The 24,963-nt window shown below is 38.3% G+C and overlaps 1 protein-coding gene across 2 annotated transcripts in view; it reads left to right on the forward strand.

Annotated features, from left to right (window-relative positions):
- Window positions 1–275: 275 nt before the first annotated feature.
- RAB3C (RAB3C, member RAS oncogene family) overlaps window positions 276–24,963 on the forward strand; it is a 291,932-nt gene continuing 267,244 nt past the window's right edge. The window contains exon 1 of one of the 2 annotated variants that reach the window (XM_025387772.1): window positions 276–503. In XM_025387772.1, the coding sequence (XP_025243557.1) occupies window positions 486–503 (18 nt within the window). In that variant the 5' untranslated portion in view covers window positions 276–485. Of the gene's footprint in view, window positions 504–1,130; window positions 1,324–24,963 lie in introns of those variants that run through there. The other variant, XM_025387771.1, reaches the window with a different exon arrangement.

Below are 24,963 nucleotides of genomic sequence, written 5' to 3' on the forward strand. Positions count from 1 at the left end.
TTGTGTTAAAGAAAGGACAGGATAACTTGATAGAGGTCTCCCATCTCATTCTGTGACGGTGCTTTTGGGTTCCAGTGATGAATGTGTTCATTTTATGTGGCTTGCTCTGGGTAAATAACCCAGTGCCTTCTCAGCTCTGCAGCCCGCGGCCAGCGGCTGTGTGTGCGCGCTAATGACGGCGGAAAGTGTCTGGGGGAGGGCTTGGGGAGGGGCTGCCCAGCGCTATCGCGCCCCTGGCACTTCCTAAGAGACTCAGTCTTTTCTCTGCAGCTGCCGCTTGAAGACTCCACATTTTCCCTCTAGAGGAAAGAAGCCCTCCATCGAAATCAGCTGTCTTCTCCACGTCCCTCCTTTTTCTCTCCGCCAGACGCCACCCCTACCCCTTCTATTGTGTTGTGCCTTTTCATTTTAGCCCCGCTTCCTACGTAGAGCCCTAACCTCCTTTGTAGCGAGGTCACTTGAGAATTTCCGAACCTCGAGTTGTAATGGAGCTGTATGGAAAGGTAAGCAGGCGAAGGGAGTTTCTTGGGGGTGCTTAGCCAGAAATCTCGCTTTCACGCACTTTGGTTTGCGGGTTGTGTGTGTGACTGTGTACGCGTGGGCGACTTCTCAATGCAATTATGCGGATAAACCACTTTCCTTATGTGTGTACCATTCATCGTCTTTCTCCCCCACGTTTGCTGAATGAGACTGTAAAACTGCCCCACTCTGCCTAAGGAAACGTAGAAACTTTCCCGATTCAGATGCGGAGGGGGTAGGGCGGAGAGTCCCAGAGACCAGCTCTGGCTTCGTTTGCATTGGAAATTAGCACAAGGTAGTGTTGTTTTCTAATCAGGAACTCACAGTCTACTCCCGAAGGCGATAGTTAGCAAAGAAAAATCTCCAGCTGAGATAAGCTGGGGTCACATTCGCCTGCCCCTGGCGAGGAAGAGGGCAGGGGAGACTGGGAGAGGTAACCCAGGAGCGTTTCGAAAGGAGTAGGGAGGCTCCGCGGCCGAGCCGGACTGGCGGATCGAGGCTGTTTAAGAGTTTGCTTGCTTGCCGGGAGGTGTAGTTCACCGCTCGCCTGTTTGCTGGGAAGCCCCGCAGGGCGAGACTACAGTTCCCAGGAGCGCACGGGGCTCCCCGGCAGTACGCGTGTGCGGCGCCAGGAGAGGACAGCTCCGGTGCTGATGTTGGAGCCGGTTAGCGAACCCCAGCAGTGCTGAGTGTGGAGCGGGGAGCGCGCGGACTGTGCACGCTTGACCGGAAGCCCGGACCAGTGCTGTCCTAACCACACAGAAAGGACATTTGTCAACAATGAGACACGAAGCGCCCATGCAGGTGGGTCCATAAAGAAAGAGTGGCCTCGGGAGGAATTGAAAGAGATGCTTTTCCCCTTGCTCCGCGTACAAACAGTTCAACGTAAGGGAAGGTCTAGGCGGCCACCCGCGGAGATGCGGCTCTGTGACAAGACCCTGGGAACAGAGTTGGGTTTCTTTGCGCTCTGTGTGGCTGTGATTGGGGCTGTCTTGATGAGGGGATCGGGCGATTCGCAATCTGTCTAGGCTCTGTAATGAGGATAAGAGTGTTTGTCTAAAATGAAAACCCAAGCAAACAAAAGTCAGAGGAGCATGCAATCTCGTGTTGGCATTGATCTCCTCTCTTGGCATCCGGGGTTTGAGATTGCGGTGAAAACTCACGGATTTAAGGCAGATAGGTCAGATTCGGGGTTGAAGGCTCCCCACTGGAGTCGGCATAGAGCGAATTCCGCTTGGTTAAGGGCGCATTAAAGAAAGAGAAGCAATGTTAGGCTCCTCAAAGTCCTGTTTCTTCAGTTAGGCTCCCAGTATCAGCAGAAAATAGCAAAGACATCGGGGCTTGGCATATCCCTGAGCTATGCCAGCATCACTGTCCACACAACTGGTTTACTCTGTTTTGGAGACAGCCCCCTCTGAGCTTTCTTGTGTTATGTGCCCATTTGTTCTCCGATTCCCCATTTCAGTCACATTCTTAGGTTTGTTTCCTTTGAGAAATGCAAAGGACTCCGGTGCAGAAGTAACCTCTGCTTAAACATCTTGCTTAAGTTTTGTTTTTAAGTAAAGATGAGTGATAATTCTCGTCTCTATGTACTGCCAGTTAACATTAAACATCAGCTTGTGTTTATTAATCAAACAGTGATCCTACTGTGTAACAGAAAGTCATTTTATGAATGGGATTGAGAGGAGAGTAGAAAACATCATTTGGAATGTGCTCTCTCTTGAGAACCCACCTCTGTTGCCAAACCCAACAGTATAAATATTTGACATTAATTTGGGCTTCAGCGTTTCTAACTGGTTTCTTCATGAATCAAGGACTTTAAACATATGCTTCGATTTACTTTTAATTTATTTTATGGGTTATGTATATTAAGAAACCCTTACTGGACTGTTAAATGAAAAATCTATGGAATTTAATTGTTTGTTGGGGGATTATATAAGGGAAGTCGTCAAATTACCTATGAGTTATTGAAAATTTGATTTGTGTCAGGGAACAGTAGCCCCTTTGTGTGTCTTCTAATACCTCTATTTGTGACTTAGCTTTTCATTATAGACCTGATGTGAAAAGAATCTGAACAGACAATAAAGGTACAGGCTGTTGCAATCAAGATATATTGGTTTATGATAATTTTCTATTACTGGAGATACTGCCAGGAGCCAACTGGCTAAATTAATCGTATTTGATTATAAGTAAACATTAATTGTAGACTTTAAAAGTAGATCGTTACACTTCACTATGTATATGTATATGAAAACATGTACATCTTAAATTTACACAATAAAAAAGATTTCCAAGAATTTTTGAAAAATAGATTGTTAATAAAATCAACTTTATATATGCACTGACATTTTTCAATCAAAATAAATTACGAAAAATTTAACCACACTATATATTAATTTTGCTTTCCTACAGGAGTTGCTTAGAATGTTCAGAAAGATCATTAAAATATTACAGAACTGTGTTAATATTTTAGGAAATAGTTAAAATTAGTTTTTGTGTTCACTAACTATGTAGTAGGCACTGTGATTTTCTATTTTAGTCGAAACTTTAATGAAGAACTAAAATAAAAATAGGTAAAATGAAATTAATTTGTTTGTGGATAGAGTTATTGTCATATTTATCATGTATTTTTAAATCATTGGACTAAGTTTTTGAAATTTAAAATTTCCAAATGCTGTCATGAGTAATGTACATTTTAGGAAATCAAAGACTTTTTAGCATATTTAATTAGAGCACATACATTAATTCAATTTAACTAATAAATTGTTGTTATAGTGACCCCATCTCCATTATCATTAATTTTCAAAAATATGTAATAATAGGATAAAAACTATAAGCTTACTCTGAATATTTTAAAGTAACAAGTAATGTTTCAGCACTGATATTTCTGAATTGTAATCACATTTCATGTGACTTTGAGATATGACAATGCAACAAAATAAATAGTTGACTTTTTTTTTCATTTAAAGACTGAACCACATCATCATTTCAAATGTATGTCCCAAATATTTTTTTACTTAGGTCTGTAGAAGATGACTCACAAGCAAAACCTCATTTTATGGTTTCATAAAATAAGAGATTTATTCTCTGCTTTTAAAAATATTTAGTTCATTTGTTGATGTGAAACAATATGAGCTTTTTAATGTATTTGCTTATTTCCCAATTTACTTCTTATATTTTCTAAAGAAGCCTTTTAAAAGTCATGTAAGGTCTTTTAAAAAGCATTTGATGTATCTATATAAATAACTTGGTGTTCTGTTCAAGGTAGTTATCTTTGATATGTGCATATTTTATGAAGCGTATTTCTTTCTGAATTGAGGGAAAATGAGGGTTAATTGTTTTTTATAGTAATTACTAAAATAATATACAATGATAATCTCTGACATCTTTATTTCCTTTCTAACCTAAATAACCAGAAATAGCATTTGGTAAGTGTCCCAAGTGATAGGCTTAGCATTCTAATGCAGGAGCTGGTCATTCGTGTCTTCTCATTCAGTGTATACATAAATCCTGAGGGCCAAATGAGATGAGAAATAACAGTTCTTATGACTTGAGGACAAGACTCTGGTTAACAAATTGTCATTTGATTCAGGAGCCACATTGAACAAATTCTAGTTTATGTAGTACCTTGCCTGTGCCAAGCCCCGTGACTTAGATTTCATTTTATTTGTGTGTATGTATAAAACAATTTCTATATGTATAAATAATATATAACAATCATATGTGTGTATGGATATATTTTACAAAAATATTTACAAATATATTTAAAAATCCTAGTGGTCACTCTTACCCTAATTATAGGCATGATCACTTGAACTTATTAAAACTAAATAACTTTCCTGCTAGGATAGAGTAAAATTTCTGTCAGATCTCTCTGTCTAGAAAACCCATGTTCTTTCCTCTATTACTTTTGATACCCCAGGAAGATATAAATGGGTGGTGTAAAGAATGAGACAGCTATTGATATAATTTGAGTCATTCATTTGGTTCAGAAGAAAGGAAAATTGGCCCTATCTTCTTTTTGTAAAATAAACTTGCATAAACTAAACTGAATATTTGAAAAGGGCCAATGTTTTTAAAATGGCTTACTTCTGTCTATTATAATTTCTGGCAGGTTCACGTACTCTCTTACACGACCAAAGTGGAATTCATTGTCTCTGACTAAATGCTTACTTTTCCATTTTGTTATCCACAAGCTTTTGGGGTCACTTCATAAATGCAGTCTTCTAACTATGGAGGAAAATTCAAAGAAATATATCTACCCAAAGCGTGGAGCAGAGTGCCAAAGAAATTGTTTGACTAAAGATGAGGAGGATTGAAGAAGGACTATAGATGTAGGCTGAAGATGAAGTGGAGCTAAAAACCATTAGTTATATATTAAAGTTAGCCATGCTGTACACAAAATCAAATTGCAAAGAATTAAAGTCTAAATATCACTGTTTTATTTGGCTATGGAAAGTACATGGCATTTTTGTACTTCATTATTGTTGAATTCCTAACCATATCCATCCTCAGTGATCATCCCTCTATCTTTCTGAGAAATGGACATGTAGTCCTCATCCTTTACAGAAACAGAAAATCCCTTATTGACTTTAGAGAAATGAGAAATTCTTCCTGGCTCCATATGGGTTAATTGCTCAAGTATCCACTTTTCTTCTGTAAAAGGAAGTGGAGGATAGCAAGGAAACTTAACCTATAGCAAAAATTCACTTTTGTGGTATAAGAATGTTTTTCCATTGAAACTGCAAAATTATCATAATTTTCTGCCACCATTCTAAGCTTATACTGGAATTGGAAAGTCCTTTCTTCACCATGATATTCCAGGAAGGAAATGTATGTTTATGCTGAAGAATAGGTTTTCTTGAAACTACTCTTGCCCACTCAACTCGCTAAGTACAAGAAGCTGGGCCACCTCAAAAAAAAGTTCTTATATAGATTAAAGGTTTTCCAACCGTTTTCCCCTTTTTTAAATTAATGTGGCTCAGAGGTTCTGTGGGAATCATCTTAGTAGGTCAGTCTATTACCAAGGATACTACAGCCTGTGAAGATTAAATCTTTGAGAGTTATTCAGAATTACGTAGATCTTTAGCATTTTTCATTCATTAGTTATAGTTTTTAAAATAATGTTTATATACATTGAAATGTACAAATCTTAAGTGAACAATTTAATGAATTTTGACAAATGTATAAATCTGTGTAACATACACCACTATAAAGATATAGAACATTTCTAATCACCCCGAGTGTTCCTTCATGGTTTTTCCTAATCTACCTATGCAGTAAACTTTTTTGGTAAGACTTGAACTTGAGATCCCTGGGTTCTCCTGGACAGACTGACCAATCACGGCTTAGCTGTGGGATTTTTCCTGTGTCTCCTCTCTCACTCAGCCCTGCAGAATGACTTAACCATAAAAAAGTTTGATTTGTTTTAGAACTTTATATAGTTCTGTAGAACATGCAGTATGAACATACTGTGGAACAAAAAAATATGTTCTCGTTTGAGTCTGGCTTGTTTTGTTCAGCATAATGCGTATGAGATTCATCCATGTTGTTGCATGTTTCAATAATTCATTCCATTTTATTGCTGAATATTATACTTTTAAAATCAATTTACTATACTTTTAAAATTCATTATCCTATTTGTGAACTTGGAGGTAATTTCTAGTTTGGGGATACTATGAATAAGGCTATGTTTTTTCTATTCTTTTTTATGATAATATCTTTTCACTTCTCTTGGGTAAATACCTAAAAGTAAAATTTCTGGGATAAATGTTTTTTCTATTGTTCTTTTTTATGATATATTAAGCTTTATAAGAAACAATCAAATCTTTTGCCAAAGTGGGAGGACCCGCAATTCTCACCAGCAATGTATGAGAGAGTTTTAGTGGCTCCGCATCTTCAACAACATGTAACGTCAATGGTCTTTTTAGTTTTGGCCACTTTAATGAGTGTTTTCTGCTATCTCATTATGATTTAAATTTGAATTGTCCTAATGATGAATGGTTTTTAGTGTATTTTTATGTGCTTATTGGCCATTTATATATCTTCCCTTGTGAGTAGTGTATTCTAACCTTTTATCCATCTGGGGGATTTGTTTTTATTGTTTAGTTGCAAGAGATCTTTCATCTTCAATTTTGTCCTTTGTCAAGTCAGATAGATATACAAATAAAAGTTTCTCCCATTTGGTGGCTTATATATACATATTCTAAATAGTGCCTTTTGGTGAGGATTTTTTGAATTTTGATGAAATTTAGGTTAATTAATTATAGGTCGGGTCTGTATCCAGACTGATCCGTTTGTCCTGATTCTGTGTCCAGAGGCCTTGCTATATTTATTTCTAGTTTTTTTAAGATTCCATAGACATTTCAACATAAACTATCATTATTTGCAAATAGAGATAGTTTATTTCTTCCTTTCCAAAGACTTTCTTTTTTTCCCCATATATTATTGAATAGAATAGAATAACCAGTACAATGTCGAGTAGATGTGACGACAGCGGACATCTTTATCTTGTTCCCCATTTTAGGAGGGAAGGCCTTCCTTTTTTTTACTATTAAGTGTGAAGCTAGCTATAGGGTTTTGTTACTATGTTTTTTTGTTTTGGTATAGATATTATTTATTATATTGAACAAATTTGATTCTCATTTGATGGGAAAATTTGTTTTTAATATAAATGGGTGTTGAATATTGTCAAATGCTTGTTATACATCTGTTGATGTGATTGTGTGGTTTATCTACTTTAGTTTGTCGGATTACGTAGATTGATTTTTTTAGCTAAACTGGCATTCCTTAGATAAACCCTATTGGTCATGATATATTGTCCTTTCTGTATATAGCTGGATTAAGCTTGATTATATTTTGTTAAGTATTTTTTTTTGCATTAGTCATGATGGATATTGGGCTATGATTTTCTCTTAATGCCTTCATGAAGTTATAGTATTGGAATTATGATTATAAAACAAGCTAAGAAGTATTCTTTGCCCCTCAGTTTTCTGAATATTTTTGTTGCATAAGATTAGTATATGTTGGCTTGTTAAATGTCTAATAGAGTTCACCAATGAAGCCAGTGGAGCCTGGAATTTTCTTTCTGAAAATTTTAAATAAGAGTTTTAATTTTTAAAGATTTCATTGATATACTAATATCTCTATTATCTATCTATCTCCCTTAAGTACATTGTATTAGGCAGAATAGCATCCCTCACAAAATTCTCCGTGGCCTAACCCTGTAACTTGTGAATAAGTTCCATTTCATAACAGAATGAACTCTGCAGGTGTAATTAATATTATAAACTTTAAAACAGGGAGATTAACCTGCATTATCAGGTTGGTCCAATCTAATTACAAGACCTCCTAAAAGTAGAGAACTTTCTCTCATTGAAGTCAGAGTGATGTGGTAGAAGAAGTCAATTTCAAAACATGAAAAGAATTGTTTGGGTGAAGATGAAGAAGGCTGTGTGTCAAGGAAGTAGGGACCTCAGTCCTACAACCACCAGCAACTGGATTATGCTGACAATCTGAATGAGTTTGGAAGTGGAATCTTTCCTAGACCCTCCAGAACAAAACCCATTCCAGCCAACACACTGATTTTAGCCGGGTGGAACTGAGCAGAGTGAGCAGAGGACCTAGCTGAGATTTCTGGCTCAGAAAACAGTAAATGGGTGTGGTTTTAAATATCCATTATAGCTGCAATAGAAAACTAAATATGCATATAAAAATTTTTCTATTTCATTGTGAGTCAGTTTTGGTAAATTTTGTTTTTCACCTCATTTTTCCAATTTATTAACACAAAATTGTTAAAAATATTTTTATTACCTTTTAAATATCTCTAGGATCTGTAGTGATATCCCCTTTCTTTCCTATTACTGATCATCTGAGTTTTCTCCCTCTCTCTTATGCCTGTCTTACTAAATGTTTGTATTGGTACTAATGTCAACTTTTACCTCTGTTAATTTTGTTTAGTTTGTATTTTGTTGATTTTAGCTGTTTTTTTTTTTTTTTTTTTTTTTGAGACGGAGTCTGGCTCTGTCGCCCAGGCTGGAGTGCAGTGGCCGGATCTCAGCTCACTGCAAGCTCCGCCTCCCGGGTTCACGCCATTCTCCTGCCTCAGCCTCCCGAGTAGCTGGGACTACAGGCGCCCGCCACCTCGCCCGGCCAGTTTTTTTGTATCTTTTTTAGTAGAGACGGGGTTTCACCGTGTTAGCCAGGATGGTCTCGATCTCCTGACCTCGTGATCCGCCCGTCTCGGCCTCCCAAAGTGCTGGGATTACAGGCTTGAGCCACCGCGCCCGGCCGATTTTAGCTGTTTTTAAAAAAACTATATTACTTAGTAGAACCTTTTCTTCATTTAGATTCTTAAAGTATAAATTTAGTTCACTTATTTATTTATTTATTTATTTATTTATTTTTAAGGCAGAGTCTCACTCTGCTGCCCAGCTGGAGTACAGTGGCTGGATCTCAGCTCACTGCAATCTCTACCTCCTGGGTTCAAACGATTCTCCTGCCTTAACCTCCCGAGTAGCTGGGATCACAGGCGCCTGCCACCACAACCAGCTAATTTTTGCATTTTTAATAGAGACACAGGGTTTCACCATGTTGGCCAGGCTGGTTTTGAACTCCTGGCCTCAAGTGATCTACCCGCCTCAGCCTCCCAAAGTACTGGGATTACAGGTGTGAGCCATCACACCTGGCAGGTCACCGATTTTAAATATTTCTTTTCTTTTAATAAATGTAAGCATTAGAAATCATAAATTTCCCCGTAAGTACTCCTTAAGCTGACAGGCACACATTTCTGAATGTAGTATTTACATTATGTTTTATTTCAAATTATTTGGCACTTATGATGTTTTTGTTTAATCCATGTGTTTAAAAGTGTGTTTATTTTCCAAATACTTGAGTATTTTTACAGATATTTTATTGATACTGATGACTAGTTAAATTCTATTGCTACTATGGAAGATACTCTTTAAGATTTTAATCTTCTAAAATTGTTGACTTGTTTTTAGTTCAGCATGTGGTCTGACTTTATGATTCAATGTGTGCTTGTGTGTGCTGTAGTTGTGCAGGGTAGTAGTCTCTAAATATAAATTGGGTTATGGCATTGTGTGGTGTTGCTAAGACCTTTTATATCCTTATCAATTTTTGGTCTATTTATTCTATCAATTACTGAGAAAGGTTTTCAAATCTCCAGCTATTATGGTCAATTTGCCTCTTTATCTTTTTAGTTTTTTTGAGTTTTTTCATATATTTTGAGACTCTGTTATTAGATATACACACATATTTTTAAATGTGTCTGCCTGAGTAATTTTTCCTTTTATATTATGAAATGTCCCACTTCATCTCCAGCAATACTCCTTGCCTTAAAGTCTATCTTGTCTGATATTAATAGAGAATGCAGACACTCTTGCTTTCTTAATAGTATTTTCATGGTATATATATATAATTTTATAATTCTATTTTCAACTTGTATGTATCTTTATATTTAAAGTGTGAATCTTGTGGTCAATGTAGAGTTGGGCTTTTCATTTTTTTTCCAATTTGAAAAATCACTCCCTTTTTCTTGGTCCATTTTCATATATTGCGATTATCATGATTGAATTTAAGTCTACCATTTTGTTGTTTTTTATTTATTCTGTTTCTCTTTCTTTCTCTGTTTCTTTTTTATATTCTTTTTTGCTTAATTAAATATTTTTAGGTATTTCAGTTCCTGCGTTGGCTTTTCTTTTCTTTTTCTTTTTTTTTGAGATGGAGTTTTGTACTTGTTGCCCAGGTTGGAGTGCAGTGGCACGATCTCAGCTCACTGCAACCTCTGCCTCCCGAGTTCAAGCTATTCTCCTGCGTCAGCTTTCTGAGTAGCTGAAATTACAGGCATGTGCTACCACACCCAGCTAATTTTTGTATTTTTAGTAGAGACAGGGTTTCAGCATGTTGGCCAGGCTGATCTGGAACTCCTGACCTCAGGTGATCTACCTGCCTCGGCCTCCCAAAGTGCTGGGATTACAGGCGTGAGCCACTGCGCACAGCCCTCTGTGTTGGCTTTTCAACTGTATATCTTTGTGTCTTTTTGGTGTTTATCCTAAGGATTACAATATGCATATTTAACTTATTATATAGTCTACTTAGAGTTAATATTGTATTACTTCTCATAAAACATAGTAATTTTGCTATGATATAATTTCATTTACCTCATTGTTTGTGAAATTTTTGTCATATGTTACATCTACATTTATTATAAATCCCCAATAAAGTTTTATAATTTTAGCTTTCAACAGCAATATGTATTTTTTAGATTAAGAGTGAAAAAATGTATATTTATTTATGTTTGCCTTTCACCTATGTACCATTTCTGGTGCTCTTCTTATTTATCTGAGTGTCTATCTGGTGTCATTTTTCTTCAGCCTGAACAACCTCCTTTAGCATTTCCTATAGTATAGCTTTGCTGGCATTTCATTCTCTTAGTTTTTGTTCATCTGATAATGGTTTTTAAAAATGTTGCCCTCATTTTTGAATAAGAGTTTTGACTGCATATAAAATTTCTTGTTAATTTTTTTCAGTAATTTAAATATGCTCTTTTATTGTCTGCTGATCTCCTTTATGATGGGAGTTCAGCTGTTCTTCATATCATTGTGCCCTTGTGTGTAATGTCATTTTTTTCATCTGACTGTTTTCAAGATTTTCTATTTAACTTTCAGTTTAAACAATTTGACTATAATGTGCCTAGATGTCATTTTATTTATATTTAGTCAGATTGGGGAATTGGATAAGCTTCTCAGATACATAAATTTATATTTTTCACCTAATTGGAAACATATTTAGCCATTATATCTTTAAGTATTTTTTCATCCAATTATTCTCTTCTTCTTCCTTTTGATATTGCCATTTACATGTATGTTAGAATTGATATCATCCCACAAGTAACTGAGGCTTTGTTCATTAAAAATTTTTTTCTTTGTATTTGTCAGATTGTATGATTTATATTGATTTATTTCAAGTTCAATGACTCTTTTCTCTGTCATCTTCAGTCTTTTGTTAAGCTTGTCTGGGAATTGTTCATTTTAGTTATTGTACTTTTCCTTTTAGGCTCAATAGTGGCTCTTTCTACACTAGAAACTTGTTTCCAAGTGAAGATATATATTAATCTTGGGATGAGGTGCTGAGTATTGAAAGAGGTTAATAAGATTAATTTATAGTAGTGTGTAGAAACTAAGGAAGCACAGTAATTAACTGAGCTTCTTATAGAAAAAGGGATAGAGAAATGTAAATAATAATATTAGTGCTTTGATTATCTTTTAGAGATATTTTTGGAAAAATACTTATGTTTACATTTTCATTTCTATCATTTAATTATATTTCTATTGAGCATTGTTCCTGTGATACTATACCTTTTCTTTGTGTTTTTCAAATTAAATTGTGAGCTTTAAGATACTTTTTGAAATTTTAACAAGTTGCAAAATTGTAAAAATAAAATAACTTTAACAATTACTTTATTTTGCCAACTTATGTATTCCTTAATGGTGTCAACTCTGCAGAAACAAAATGCCTTTTCCAACACCAACATATTTCAGATTGGTTTGAAGTGTGCTGTCAGTTCTATTGAGACAATGATGTATTTTTGCATTCACTAAACAGTGAAGCAATAGGAGTAAGTATTCTAGGTCTTCAGTCCTCTAGTGAATGGTGAAAAGAAAGGGTCAGTAGTTCCCTGCCGCACTCTCCAGCAAGCTAGTTGGCTTGGGGATAGTATTAGTAACTTAGGTCGAGCGACCTTCAAAAAACCACATGTTATGCATCGTTGGCCTCCTATCTGAGAAAAACATGGAATCATAGCCACTTAGCTCCTACACTCTTAGCGTATTATGTCTGGCTACCTGAATCATAATCTAACAGTAAGAGGTAAGGCCATCAGCCTCTCATCACTTGTCTGCTGCCACTTGTTTAACTCTAGCTCATCAAAGATCAATGGGCATTACTTGCTAGCCATCAAGTGGCTTGGATGATAGAGAAACTTACAAGCCAACACTGATGAATAATTTTGGTTCAAGTGGCCATAGCTCAAGGGATACTGAAGAGCATGAAGAAGTGATATGTTTACCAACTGGCAAATTATGACTCTCCTATGACTCTCACCTATGGGTCATAGCTTTAATAGAAGATAGTTTTTCTTTAGAGTGTTTGATCCACTGAACACCTGTCTGAGTGGCAGGACTGATGAAAAAGAATAACAGAAACACAGCACACCTGTGATGTGAGCATTCTTTTATGAATGTGCATGGTTGGGTTTATTCTTTGTGGTAAATAATAGTAGCAGTAGCTTTTGAATGAAAGGCAGGGATGATTATGACTATGAAAGTGGCTTTGTAAGTCATCCTAATTGGTAGAGTTATACAATTTGGAAACAAAAACATATAGATTGTGAATACACCAAGTTTTTCACAGATAATCCAGGTATTCCTTTGTCTCATAAGTGCATGGACAACAAGGTGCTTGTTCCTACACATGACCTACCTTGATGGATGAAATAAGGGCAGCAAGATATCAGGATGTAGAACCAATATTTATAGCAAATCTCAGAAGGAATTTTTCAATGGCTCATTATTTTAATGTTTTGATACTTTTTAAATGTTTAGTGTTTTAAAAAATGTTTAATGATGAAAACTTATTGGGAAACAAATATATTAATATTAACTCGTAGGCTTTTTTTAATTCCCCAGTGGGAATTTTTAGAGTACCTTACTAGATATTTTTAGGAGAGGTTTTCCTTACACCACATAGCACTGGGTATATCCATTCTGTTTACTCTTTCTCCTCAGGAAGAGGTATTCTTGTAAGAGCTATTCCTCATTTTGTGGTCTCCATTTAGACACAGGTCTCCTTTAGCTGTCAATGCTTTCTAATGGACTGAGGGCGAGTAAAGCCCAATTGTGTTTATTTTTAAAAATGACTGATGGAGAAAGTCAAGGCCACCTTCCACAGAGTTCAGCAGAGCAGAGTTGCATAGCTTTGAGACCATATTTACCGATTCCTACTAGGTTGTCCCTCCTCAAAGTCTAGTAGGGTGCTTGCAGTGAGTTATATCACTGGTCCTCAGAAGGTTCTGGCTTTTACCAGGGCAGAGATAATTGATGAAACACATTTCTCAGAATTCAGCTTGTATGGGCAGACTGGGCATTGTAGGGTGTAGACCCTTCTCTGCAAGAGTCAACATCATGATGGTGAGATCTGCTGAACTGTATCACCAAGAGGGGTGTCTGGTGAAGACAGCAGCTGGTGGAGAGCTCTAGGATCATATTTCCATGTTCCCAGGGATCTTGGCCTAAATGTCAGATTACTCAGTCACCTCATAGTATATCCCAGAGGCCTTGACAACATATATCTATGCTGGCTTCCATATGAACGTTTGTTAATCCAATGATTTCTAAACCTGACTGATGAAAAGAACATATGAAGGGTTTTAAAAAATGACAGATTTCAGGCCTCACTCTAAATATTCTAATTCTGCAGAATTTGAGTGGAGTTCTGCATGTCTGAGAATTTTGGACATAGTATACCCTAAAAGGATTTCATTTTGTATTCCCAAATAAAAATGTATCCAACTGGAGAGAACAGGTATTTGAAAACACGATGTCTGGTGTTTGTTTCTGCCAAGAAATGATGAGAAATCTTCTGTATATTTTATATCCACGAGAAAAGTTTTGAAGGATTCTTTACATTTTTGTTGCTAAGAGAGAGGCCCTTTCATTTTTACAAATTGACATCTGTATGTAGAAAGTGTGAATGTCAAGAATGTTTGATGAGGTTTTTTTTATGTTTTAAACTTCTTTTGTTTTATCTAAGTTGTATAAGGGGAAGATAGTTGCTTGGCTATTGGGAGGCATGTGGGGTTTGGACTTTCAACCAGTTCTCTTGTTTGCATGCCCCAGCCACAACTAGGGTGACCCACCACCTAGCCGACTGGTTTTAGCACTGAAAATTCTGCTGTGTACCATGAAACTCCTCATTCTCAGGCAAACCAGGACAATTGGTAACCCTGCCCAACCCTATAATGAAGACACTTGGTATCTCCAATTCTAAGGCCTTTCTAGGTTCTTCCAGGCAAGAATTCTTGTGAGGTTTTTCAGCAGGCTTAGGATTCTGCTTTTTCCAGTCTATTCACTTCCAGATTCCATACTTTTGTTGACCTCTCTTTTCTACTCTTGTCTCCTGTCTACTTCTCTCTGTCTAGAAGGATTTTGCTTTTGTGAAATCCCTTTGCTATTATTTTAGAGGGGTTTAGGGGAAAGGATGGTGATCATCACCACATATGCAAACATACATACATATATGTGTATATGTGTATATATATACACACATATATATATATAGCTGAAAGCCTTTTAATGATTCCCAATATTGAAATAATGATATTGTAGACTTCAGTGATTTTCCAAATTCAGTATCAGAGGTTAAGTTAAACTTTACCCAAACACACTTCAAAGCTGTAGGAGAGGAGTTTTCCCACAGTGCTGTGAGTTCCTGGGGCTCCCTTTCTTATCTTTTCTTACCACTTGGATTCTTCCTCTTATTAGCCCAGACATGAAACTCAGCTCTCTCCAAGTTTCTACAAAATTCCACTTGCTTTCAAGGATTTCATGAGTTTAGCAGATTTTTAGAAGTTACTCGGTGGCAGGCAGTGTTCTAGGACAGGTCCTATCACAGGGAATATGGCCTTTGGTCACGTTCTCCTCCCTGCAGTCTGTCTGGACCACAGAACACTTCTATCTACACACAGATGCCTCAGTGTCTTAGCTTCTACCCCAAGAGGTATATGGATGAATGCTTTTTGTTGCATGTCATAACAATTGGAAATAGGGGGATAATTTAAGTCATCTATTTCAGAAATTATGAAACTCTCAGGAAAGTGTTGGGTGTTAAAACCTCTTGCCCTCTGAAGTTAGGTAATAAGACAAGGCATATTCTGTAAAACTGACCATTTCCATTTCAGAGAATAACATTGGTGGGAATTCAACAAGAAGAATATCAAAGATAATACTTCACTTGAGCATTTAGCACATACCAACACTTTTCCTTTGCTCATCTCACTATTCCTATTATATAGATGAGGAAACTGCAGTTTAGAATAAATAAAAACAAAACAAAACAAAAACCTTGCCCAAATGTTCACAAGTAGCGAAGGAGCAAATCGCAGAGCTGGGATTCCTTCTTTGGCAGCCTGACTCAGGGCATGTGCTCTTATCCATACTCACATCCCACTAAGAATGTGGAATGCTCTTTTTCACAGATGCATCTGCATGCACATAATTTTAGAGATAGAAAATAGGTAGAATGGTATTTTCCTGCTTCTCACCATACTGTGATTTATAAGGCCTGGATTACCAGTAGCTGGGTCCTCTCTGGCATCCCAGGACTGCAAAGCTTCCACATTTCTGAGTATGTGCAGGAGCTTCAGGGACCAGAGCTTGAGCTTCAGGAGCTTCAGTACCACATCTGAATCTAGTCCTGAGCTTCAGGACCGCATCTGAATCTAGTCCTGAGCTTCAGGACCACATCATTGCAGCTATCAGGATTGCATTGTCAGAGTCTAGGGGCTCTCCCAGCCACTGTCATTCCTGTCCCAGCAGACCTTGCTTACAATCTTTTCTCTGTGGTCTGGGGTTCTCCTTTACTCTGCTGCTGTCAAGACCCCAATGTGGGCTAGCCCCACTCTGGGAAACCTCTGGAACCAAACTGGAAGTAAACTATAGAGTATGGACTGAGAGAAGAACACTGGCCTTTCATACTAGTAGAAACAGCATATGGTTTGATAAAATTAATGTCCTTTTTCTTAATACTCTGTCAATATACATCTACAAATTTCAAAGCAAAGTAAAAAACCATTACCATACATACACATGTATAGTATATATCTGTTGGGATCATATATGTATTTATACACACATATATGTGTATATATATATTGAAGTTTCAAACTTGTTCGTTTGGTGAAGGGTAGAATGAACCAGCTGGGTCTGCGTGTCGCTAGCTCTTGAAGAACACATTTGGCCCAGACAATGAGAACTCAATGCACAGGCTGAGAGAAATCAGGGTAACCTATTGAAAAACAAGAACCATTCCACTTTAACTTTCTCTCAGACTCTCTTAATTTCTTTCTTTCCTTCTTTCTTTCCTTCCTTCCTTCCTTTTCCTTTTCCTTCCTTCCTTCCTTTTCTTTTTTCTTTTCTTTCTCTCTCTTTCCATTTTATTTTATTTCTCCATGAGTTATTGGGGTACAGGTGGTATTTGGTTACATGAGTAAGTTCTTTAGTGGTGATTTGTGAGATTTTGGTGCACCCATCACCCGAGCAGAATACACTGCACCCTATTTGTAGTCTTTTATCTCTTGCGTCTCTCCCACTCTTCTCCCCAAGTTCCCAAAGTCCATTGTATCATTCTTATGCCTTTGTGTCCTCACAGTTTAGCTCCCACATATCAGAGAGAACATATGATGTTTGGTTTTCCATTCCTGAGTTACTTCACTTAGAATAGTAGTCTCCAATCTCATCTAGGTCACTGCAAATGCTGTTAATTCATTCCTTTTTATGGCTGAGTAGTATTCCATTACTCATACACACACACACACACCCCACAATTTCTTTATCCACTCATTGATCGGTGGGTATTTGGGTTGGTTCCACAATTTTGCAATTGTGATTTGTGCTGGTGTAAACATGTGTGTGCAAATATCTTTTTTGAATAATGACTTCTTTTATTCTGGATGGATAACCAGTAGTGGGATTGCTGGATCAAATGGTAGTTCTACTTTTAGTTCTTTATGGAATCTCCACTCTGTTTTCCATAGTGGCTGTACTAGTTTACATTCCCACCAGCAGTGTAGAAGTGTTCCCTGATCACTGCATATATGCCAGCATTTACTGTTTTTTGATTTTTTTTATTATGGCCATTCTTGCAGGAGTAAGGTGGTATCGCATTGTGGTTTTGATTTGCATTTCCATGATCATTAGTGATGTTGAGCATTTTTCATATGTTTATTGGCCATTTGTGTATCTTTTGAGAATTGTCTATTCATGTCCTTAGACCATTTTTTGATGGGATTTTTTTTTTCTTGCTGATTTGTTTCAGTTTTGTATAGTTTCTGAGTATTAGTCCTTTGTCAGATGTATAGATTGTGAAGATTTTCTCACACTCTGTGGGTTGTCTGTTTACTCTGCTGACTGTTCCTTTTGATGTGCAAAAGCTCTTTAGTTTAATTGGGTCCCAGCTATTTATCTTTGTTTTTACTGCATTTGCTTTTGAGTTCTTGGTCATGAAATCCTAGTAAGCCAATGTCTAGAAGGATTTTTCTAATGTTATCTTCTAACTTTTTATAGTTTCACGTCTTAGGTTTAAGTCCTTAACCCATCTTCAGTTGATTTTTGTTTAAGGTGAAAGATGAGGATCCAGTTTCATTCTCCTACATGTGGCTAGCCAATTATTCCAGCACCAGTTGTTGAAAAGGGGGGACTTTATGTTTTTGTTTGCTTTGTCGAAAATCAGTTGGCTGTAGGTATTTGTGTTTATTCCTGGGTTCTCTATTCTGTTTCATTAGTCTACAGACCTATTTTTATATCAGTTCCATGCTGTTTTGGTGACTATGGCCTTATAGTTTAGTTTGAAATCAGGTAGTATGATGCCTCCAGATTTGTTCTTTTTGCTTGATCTTGCTTTGGCTATGCAGGCTCTTTTTGGTTTCATATGAATTTTAGAATTTTTTTTTTTAATTCTGTGAAGAATGATGGTGATATTTTTATGGGGATTGCGCTGAATTTGTGGATTGGTTTTGGCAGTATGGTCATTTTCACAATATTGATTCTACCCATCCATAAGCATGGGATGTGTTTCCATTTGTTTGTGTCAGCTATGATTTCTTTCAGTAATGTTTTGTAGTTTTCCCTGTAGAGGTCTTTTGCCTCCTCAGTTAGGTATATTCCTAAGTATTTTTATTTATTTGTTTATTTATCTATTTTTACAGCTAATGTAAAAGGGGTTGAGTTTTTGATTTGACTCTCTGCTTAGTTGCTGTTGGTATATAGAAGAGGTACTGATTTGTGTACATTAATTTTGTATCTGGAAACTTTGCTGAATTCTTTTATCAGTTCTAGGAGCTTTTCAGAGGAGTCTAGGGTTTTCGAGGTACACTGTCATATAATCAGGAAACCGTGACAGTTTGATTTCCTCTTTCCTGATCTGGATGCCCTTTATTACTTTCTCTTGTCTGATTGCTTTGGGATCGGACTTTCAGTACTGTGTTGAAGAGGAGTGGTGAGAATGGGCATCCTTGTCTTGTCCTAGTTCTCAGAGGGAATGCTTTCAGCTTTTCCCAATTCAGTATTTTGTTGGCTGTGGGTTTGTCATACATGGCTTTTATTACATTGAGATATGTCCCTTGTATGCCAATTTTGCTGAAAGTTTTAATCATAAAGGGATGCTGGATTTTGTTGAATGCTTTTCCTTCATCTATTGAGATGATCCTGTGATTTTTGTTTTTAATTCTGTTATTTGGTGTATCACATGTATTGACTAGTGTATGTTAAACCATTCTTGCATATCTGGTATGAAACTCACTTGATCATGGTGGATTATCTTTTCAATATGTTATTGGATTCAGTTAGCTAGCATTCTGTTAAGGATTTTAGCATTTATATTCTTTAGGGATATCAGTCTGTAGTTTTCTTTATTGATTGTATCCTTTCCTGGTTTAGGTATTAAGGTGATGCTGGCTTCATAGAATAAAGTAGGGAGGGTTCCTTCTTTCTCTACCTTGTGGAATAGCATCAAAAGGATTGGTACCAATTCTTCTGTGAATGTCTGGTAGAATTCTGCTGTGACTCTGTCTGTTCCTGGACTTTTTTATGTTGTTAATTTTTAAATTACCATTTCAATCTTGCTGCTTGTTTTTGGTCTGTTCAGGGTATCTAATTCTTCCTGATTTAATCTAGGAGGGTTGTATTTTTTCCAAGAATTTATCCATCTCTTCTACGTTTTCCAGTTTACGTGCATAAAGGTGTCCATAGTAGTCTTGACTGATCTTTTGTATTTCAGTGGTGTCAGCTGTAATATCACCTGTTTCATTTCTTAGTGAGGTTATTTGGATTTTCTCTCTTATTTTCTTGGTTAATCTTGCTAATGGTCTATCAATTTTTTTTTTTTTTTTTATCTTTTCAAAGAACCAGCTTTTTGTTTCATTTTATCTTTTGTATTTTTTGGTTTGTTCGTTTCAATTTCATTTAGTTCTGCTCTGATCTTCATTATTTCCTTCCTTCTGCTGGTTTTGGGTTTGTTTTTTTCTTGTTGTTCTAGTTCCTTGAGGTGCAACCTTAGATTGCCTGTTTGTGCTTTTTAGACTTTCTGATGTGGGTGTTTAAGGCTATGAACTTTCCTCTTAGCACTGCCTTAGCTGTATCCCAGAGGTTTTGATAGGTTGGGTCATTACTGTCACTCAGTTCGAAGAATTTTTAAATTTCCATCTTGATTTTGTTTTTGACCCAGTGTTCATTCAGGAGCAAGTTATTTAATTTCCATGTGTTTTTGTGGTTTAGAAGGTTCCTTTTGGAATTGATTTCCAGTTTTATTCCACTGTGGTCTAAGAGAATGCTTGATATAATTTTAATTTTCTTAAATTTATTGAGGCTTCTTTTATGGCCTATCATATGGTCTATCTTGGAGAAAGTTCCATGTGCTGTTGAATAGAACATGTATGCTGTGGTTGTTGGATGAAATGTTCTGTATGTATCTGTTAAGTCCATTTGTTCCAAGGTGTAGTTTAAATCCATTGTTTCTTTATTGATTTTCTGTCTTGATGACCTGTCTAGTGCTGTAAGTGGAGTATTGATGTCCCCCAGTAGTACTTTGTTGCTATCTATCTCATTTCTTAGGTCTACTAATAATTGTTTTATAAATTTGGGAGCTCCAGTGTTAGGTGCATATGTTTAGATTGTGATATTTACCTGTTGGATAAGGCCTCTTACTGTGATATAATGTCCCTCTTTGTCTCTTTTAACCACTGTTGCTTTAAAGTTTGTTTTGTCTGATATACAAATAGCTATCCCTGCTCACTTTTGGTGTCCATTTGCATGAAATGCCTTTTTCCACCCCTTTAAGTTTATGTGAGTCCTTATGTTTTAGGTGAGTCTCCTGAAGGCAGCAGATAGTTGATTGGTGAGTTCTTATCCATTCTGTGATTCTGTATCTTTTAAGTGGAGCATTTAGGCCATTTACATTCAATGTTAGTATTGAAATATGAGATACCATTGCATTCATCATGCAATGGTATTTTTGTTTTATAGGTCCTGTGTGATTTATGCTTTAATAAGGTTCTGTTTTGATGTGTTTCCAGAATTTGTTTCAAGGTTTAGAGCTCCTTTTAGCAGTTCTTGTAGTGGTGGCTTGGTAATGGTGACTTCTCTCAGCATTTGCTTGTCTAAATATAACTGTATCTTTCCTTCATATATGATGCTTAGTTTTGCTGAATACAAAATTCTTGGCTGATAATTGTTTTGTTTGAGGAAGCTGAAGATATGGCCCCACTGCCTTCTAGCTCGTAGGGTTTCTTCCGAGAAATATGCTGTTAATCTGATAGGTTTTCCTCTATAGGTTACCTGGTGCTTCTGTCTCATAGCTCTTAAGATTCTTTCCTATGTCTTAACTTTGGATAACCTGATGATGATGTGCCTACACGAAGATCTTTTTGTGATGCATTTCCCGGGTGTTCCTTGCGCTTCTTGTATTTGGATGTCTAGATCTCTAGCATGGCTGGGGAAGTTTTCCTTGATTATTCCCCTAAATATGTTTTCCAAGCTTTTAGAATTGTCTTCTTCAGGAACACCGATTATTCTAAGGTTTGGTCATTTAACATAATCCCAGACTCTGGAGGCTTTGTTCATATTTTCTTACTCTTTTTGATTTGTCTTTGTTTGATTGGGTTAATTCAAAGACTTTGTCTTCAAGCTCTGAATTTCTTTCTTCTACTTGTTCAATTCTATTGCTGAGATTTTCCTGAGCATTTCACATTTCTAAAGTTGTGTCCAAAGCTTCCTGAATTTTTGATTGTTTTTTCTTTAAGCTATCTATTTCCTTGAATATTTCTTCCTTCACTTCTTATATCATTTTTTGGATTTCCTTACACTGGGCTTCGCCTTTCTCTCGTCCCTCCCTGATTAGCTTAATAACTAACCTCCTTAATTCTTTTTTAGACAAATCAGGGATTTCTTCTTGGTTTGGATTCATTGCTGGTGAACTAGTGTGATTTTTGGGGGTGTTGAAGAGCCTTGTTTTGTCACATTACCAGGGTTGGTTTTCTGGTTCCTTCTCATTTAGGTTGGCTCTGTCAGAGGGAAGGTCTAGGGCTGAAGGCTGTTGTTCAGATTTCTTTTTTTGTCCCACAGAGTATTCCCTTGATGTAGCACTCTCCCCCTTTTCCTGTGGATGTGGCTTCCTGTGAGCCAAACTGCAGTGATTGTTGTCTGTCTTCTGGGTCTAGCCACCCAGCCAGTCTACCTGGCTCCAGGCTGGTACTGGGGGTTGTCTGCACAGAGTCCTGTGATATGAACCATCTATGGGTCTCTCAGGTGTGGATATCAGTGCCTATTCCACTGGGGTGGCAGAGGGTGCAGTGGATTCCGTGGGGGTCCTTAGCTTTGGTGGTTTAATGCTCTATTTTTGTGCTGGTTGGCTTTCTGCCAGGAGGTGGCACTTTGCAGAAAGCCTCAGCTGTAGTAGTGTGGAGAGGGACCGGCAGTAGGCAGGGCCTTAGACCTCCCAAGATTATATGCCCTTTGTCTTCCACTACTAGAAAGGTGGATGGGTAGGGAAGGACTATGGGGAGCTGGCCTAGGCCTGTCTGAGCTCAGACTCTCTTTGGGTGGGTCTTGCTTCAGCTGCTGTGGCAGATGGGGGTGAGATTTCCAGGTCACTGGAGTTGTGGAAGGATTATGGCTGCCTCTGCTGAGTCATGGAGGTTGTCAGGGAAGTAGGGGAAAGTCGGCAGTCACAGGCCTCAACCAGCTCCTATGCAAACTGAAGGGCTGGTCTCATTCACACTGTGACCCCAACAACAGCCCCAGTTCTGTTTCCAGATGGAGGGCAAGATGGGCTTGAAAACTTGCCTGAAGTTTTCTGCCTCACAGCTGCAAAAGAAAAAGGCTTTTGTTCTTCCCCACCCTGTGAAGTCTGTAAGCTGGATTCAGATTTGTGCCCTCTCGCGAGTTCTGGCCAGGAGGATTCTTGCCCTGTTCAAATTGTTACAAAGTTCACCTAGAGAATTCCTTCTCTCTGTGGAGTTTTATCCCCTGCTCCTCTGGCCGTCCTCCAGATGGATCCCTGTGGTGCCAGGCAGCAATGGGCTGCTTGGGGACCTGGAGAGCTCGCAGGGCCTTTCTGCTGCTTCCTCTACCCCTGAATTTCTCTTGGCTCAGCTCTCTAACTTGACTCAGCTCCAGGTAAAGTCTGAAACTTCTCCCACAAACAAACCTTCAGCTTCTCCAGTGGGGTGTGTGTTCGGGAGAGGAGGACCTCCCTTTTCCAGTTGCACAATTGGGGCATTCATAGTATTCTTCTGGGTTCTGCAGGAGCAGTCTGCTTCCTTCAGAAGGTCTGTGGGTCCTCTCAGGATTGCTGTTTTTTTCTTGCAGTCAATCTGGAGCTAAAATTCACAGTGCAAGCCTCCATATGCTGCTCTGTACAGAGCACAATCTAATCCTGCCTCCCATCCACCATGATTCTCCCTCCCCTCAGATTCCTTTAATTTCATCTTTAAAATGGAGATGATTTTAGTTCTGCGTGTGAGGAGCTTGGAAGTCATCACTTCCATCTTCACACTAGAAAAAAGCTGAACAAACTAAAAATCAACAACTCTTCTTACATCCATCAGAGAAATGAAGTCACAGGGCAAATCACTGCCCCTCGTAATTGGAGTGACAGACAGGCAGATACAGACAATCACAACTTAACAGAGCAGAAACTTCTCTGGGAACTAGCACTGAAGTAGAAAAACCTGAACTGGCTGGGCAGAGTGGCTCACACCTGTAATCCTAGCACTTTGGGAGGCCGAGGCAGGTGGATCTCTTGAGGTCAGGGTTTTGAGATCATCTTGGCCAACATAGTGAAACCCTGTTTCTACTAAAAATACAAAAATTAGCCGAATGTGGTGGTGGGCACCAGGTGCCTGTAATCCCAGCTACTTGGGAGACTGAGGCAGGAGAATCACTTAAACCCGGGAGGAGGAGGTTGCAGTGAGCCAAGATAGTGCCACTGTACTCCAACCTGGGTGACAAGAGTGAAACTCTGTCTCAAAAAATGAAAAAAAAAGAGGGCTTCTGTTCCAAGATGGCCGAATACTAACCGCTCTGGTCTGCAGCTCCCAGTGTAATTGATGCAGAAGATGGGTGATTTCTGCATTTCCAACTGAGGTACCTGTTTCATCTCATTGGGACTGGTTGGACAATGGGTGCAGCCCACGGAGGGTGAGCCAAAGCAAGGTGGAGTGTCACCTCACCCAGGAAGTGCAAGGGGTCAGGAGATTTCCCTTTCCTAGCCAAGGGAAGCTGTGACAGACTGCATCTGGAAATACGGAACACTCTGCCCAAATACTGCGCTTCTCCCATGGTCTTAGCAATCAGCATACCAGGAAATTCTCTTCCATGTGTGGCTTGGCAGGTCCCACGCCAATGGAGCCTTGCTCACCGATAGCACAGCAGTCTGAGATCGACCTGTAAGGTGGTAGCCTGGTGAGGGAGGGGCATCCGTCATTGCTGAGGCTTGAATAGGTAAACAAAGTGGCCAGGAAGCACAAACTGGGTGGAGCCCACCGCAGCTCAGCAAGGCCTACTGCCTCTATAGACTCCCCCTCTGTGGGCAGGGCATAACTGAACAAAAGCCAGCAGAAACTTCTGCAGACTTAAACGTCCCTGGTTGACAGCTGTGAAGAGAGCAGTGGTTCTCCCAGCACAGCGTTTGAGTTCTGAGAACCGACAGACTGCCTATTCAAGTGGGTCCCTGAGCCCAGTGTAGCCTAACTGGGAGACACCTCCTAGTAGGGGCCAACAGACCTTATACGGGTGGGTGCCCCTCTGGGATGAAGCTTCCAGAGGAAGGATCAGGCAGCAATATAGGCTGTTCTGCAATATTTGCTGTTCTGCAGCCTCTGCTGGTAATACCCAGGCAAACAGGGTCTGGAGTGGACCTCCAGCAAACTCCAACAGACCTGCAGCTGAGGGAACTGTTAGAAGGAAAACTAACAAACAGAAAGAATAGCATAGCATCAACATCAACCAAAAGGACATCCACACCAAAATCCATCTGTAGGTCACCAACATCAAAGACCAAAGGTGGATAAAACCACAGGTGGGGAGAAACCAGAGCAGAAAAGCTGAAAATTCCAAAAACCAGAGTGCCTCTTCTCCTCCAAAGGATCTCAGC

The sequence above is a fragment of the Theropithecus gelada genome, chromosome 6 (assembly GCF_003255815.1).
Source record: "Theropithecus gelada isolate Dixy chromosome 6, Tgel_1.0, whole genome shotgun sequence".
Lineage (NCBI taxonomy): Eukaryota > Metazoa > Chordata > Mammalia > Primates > Cercopithecidae > Theropithecus > Theropithecus gelada.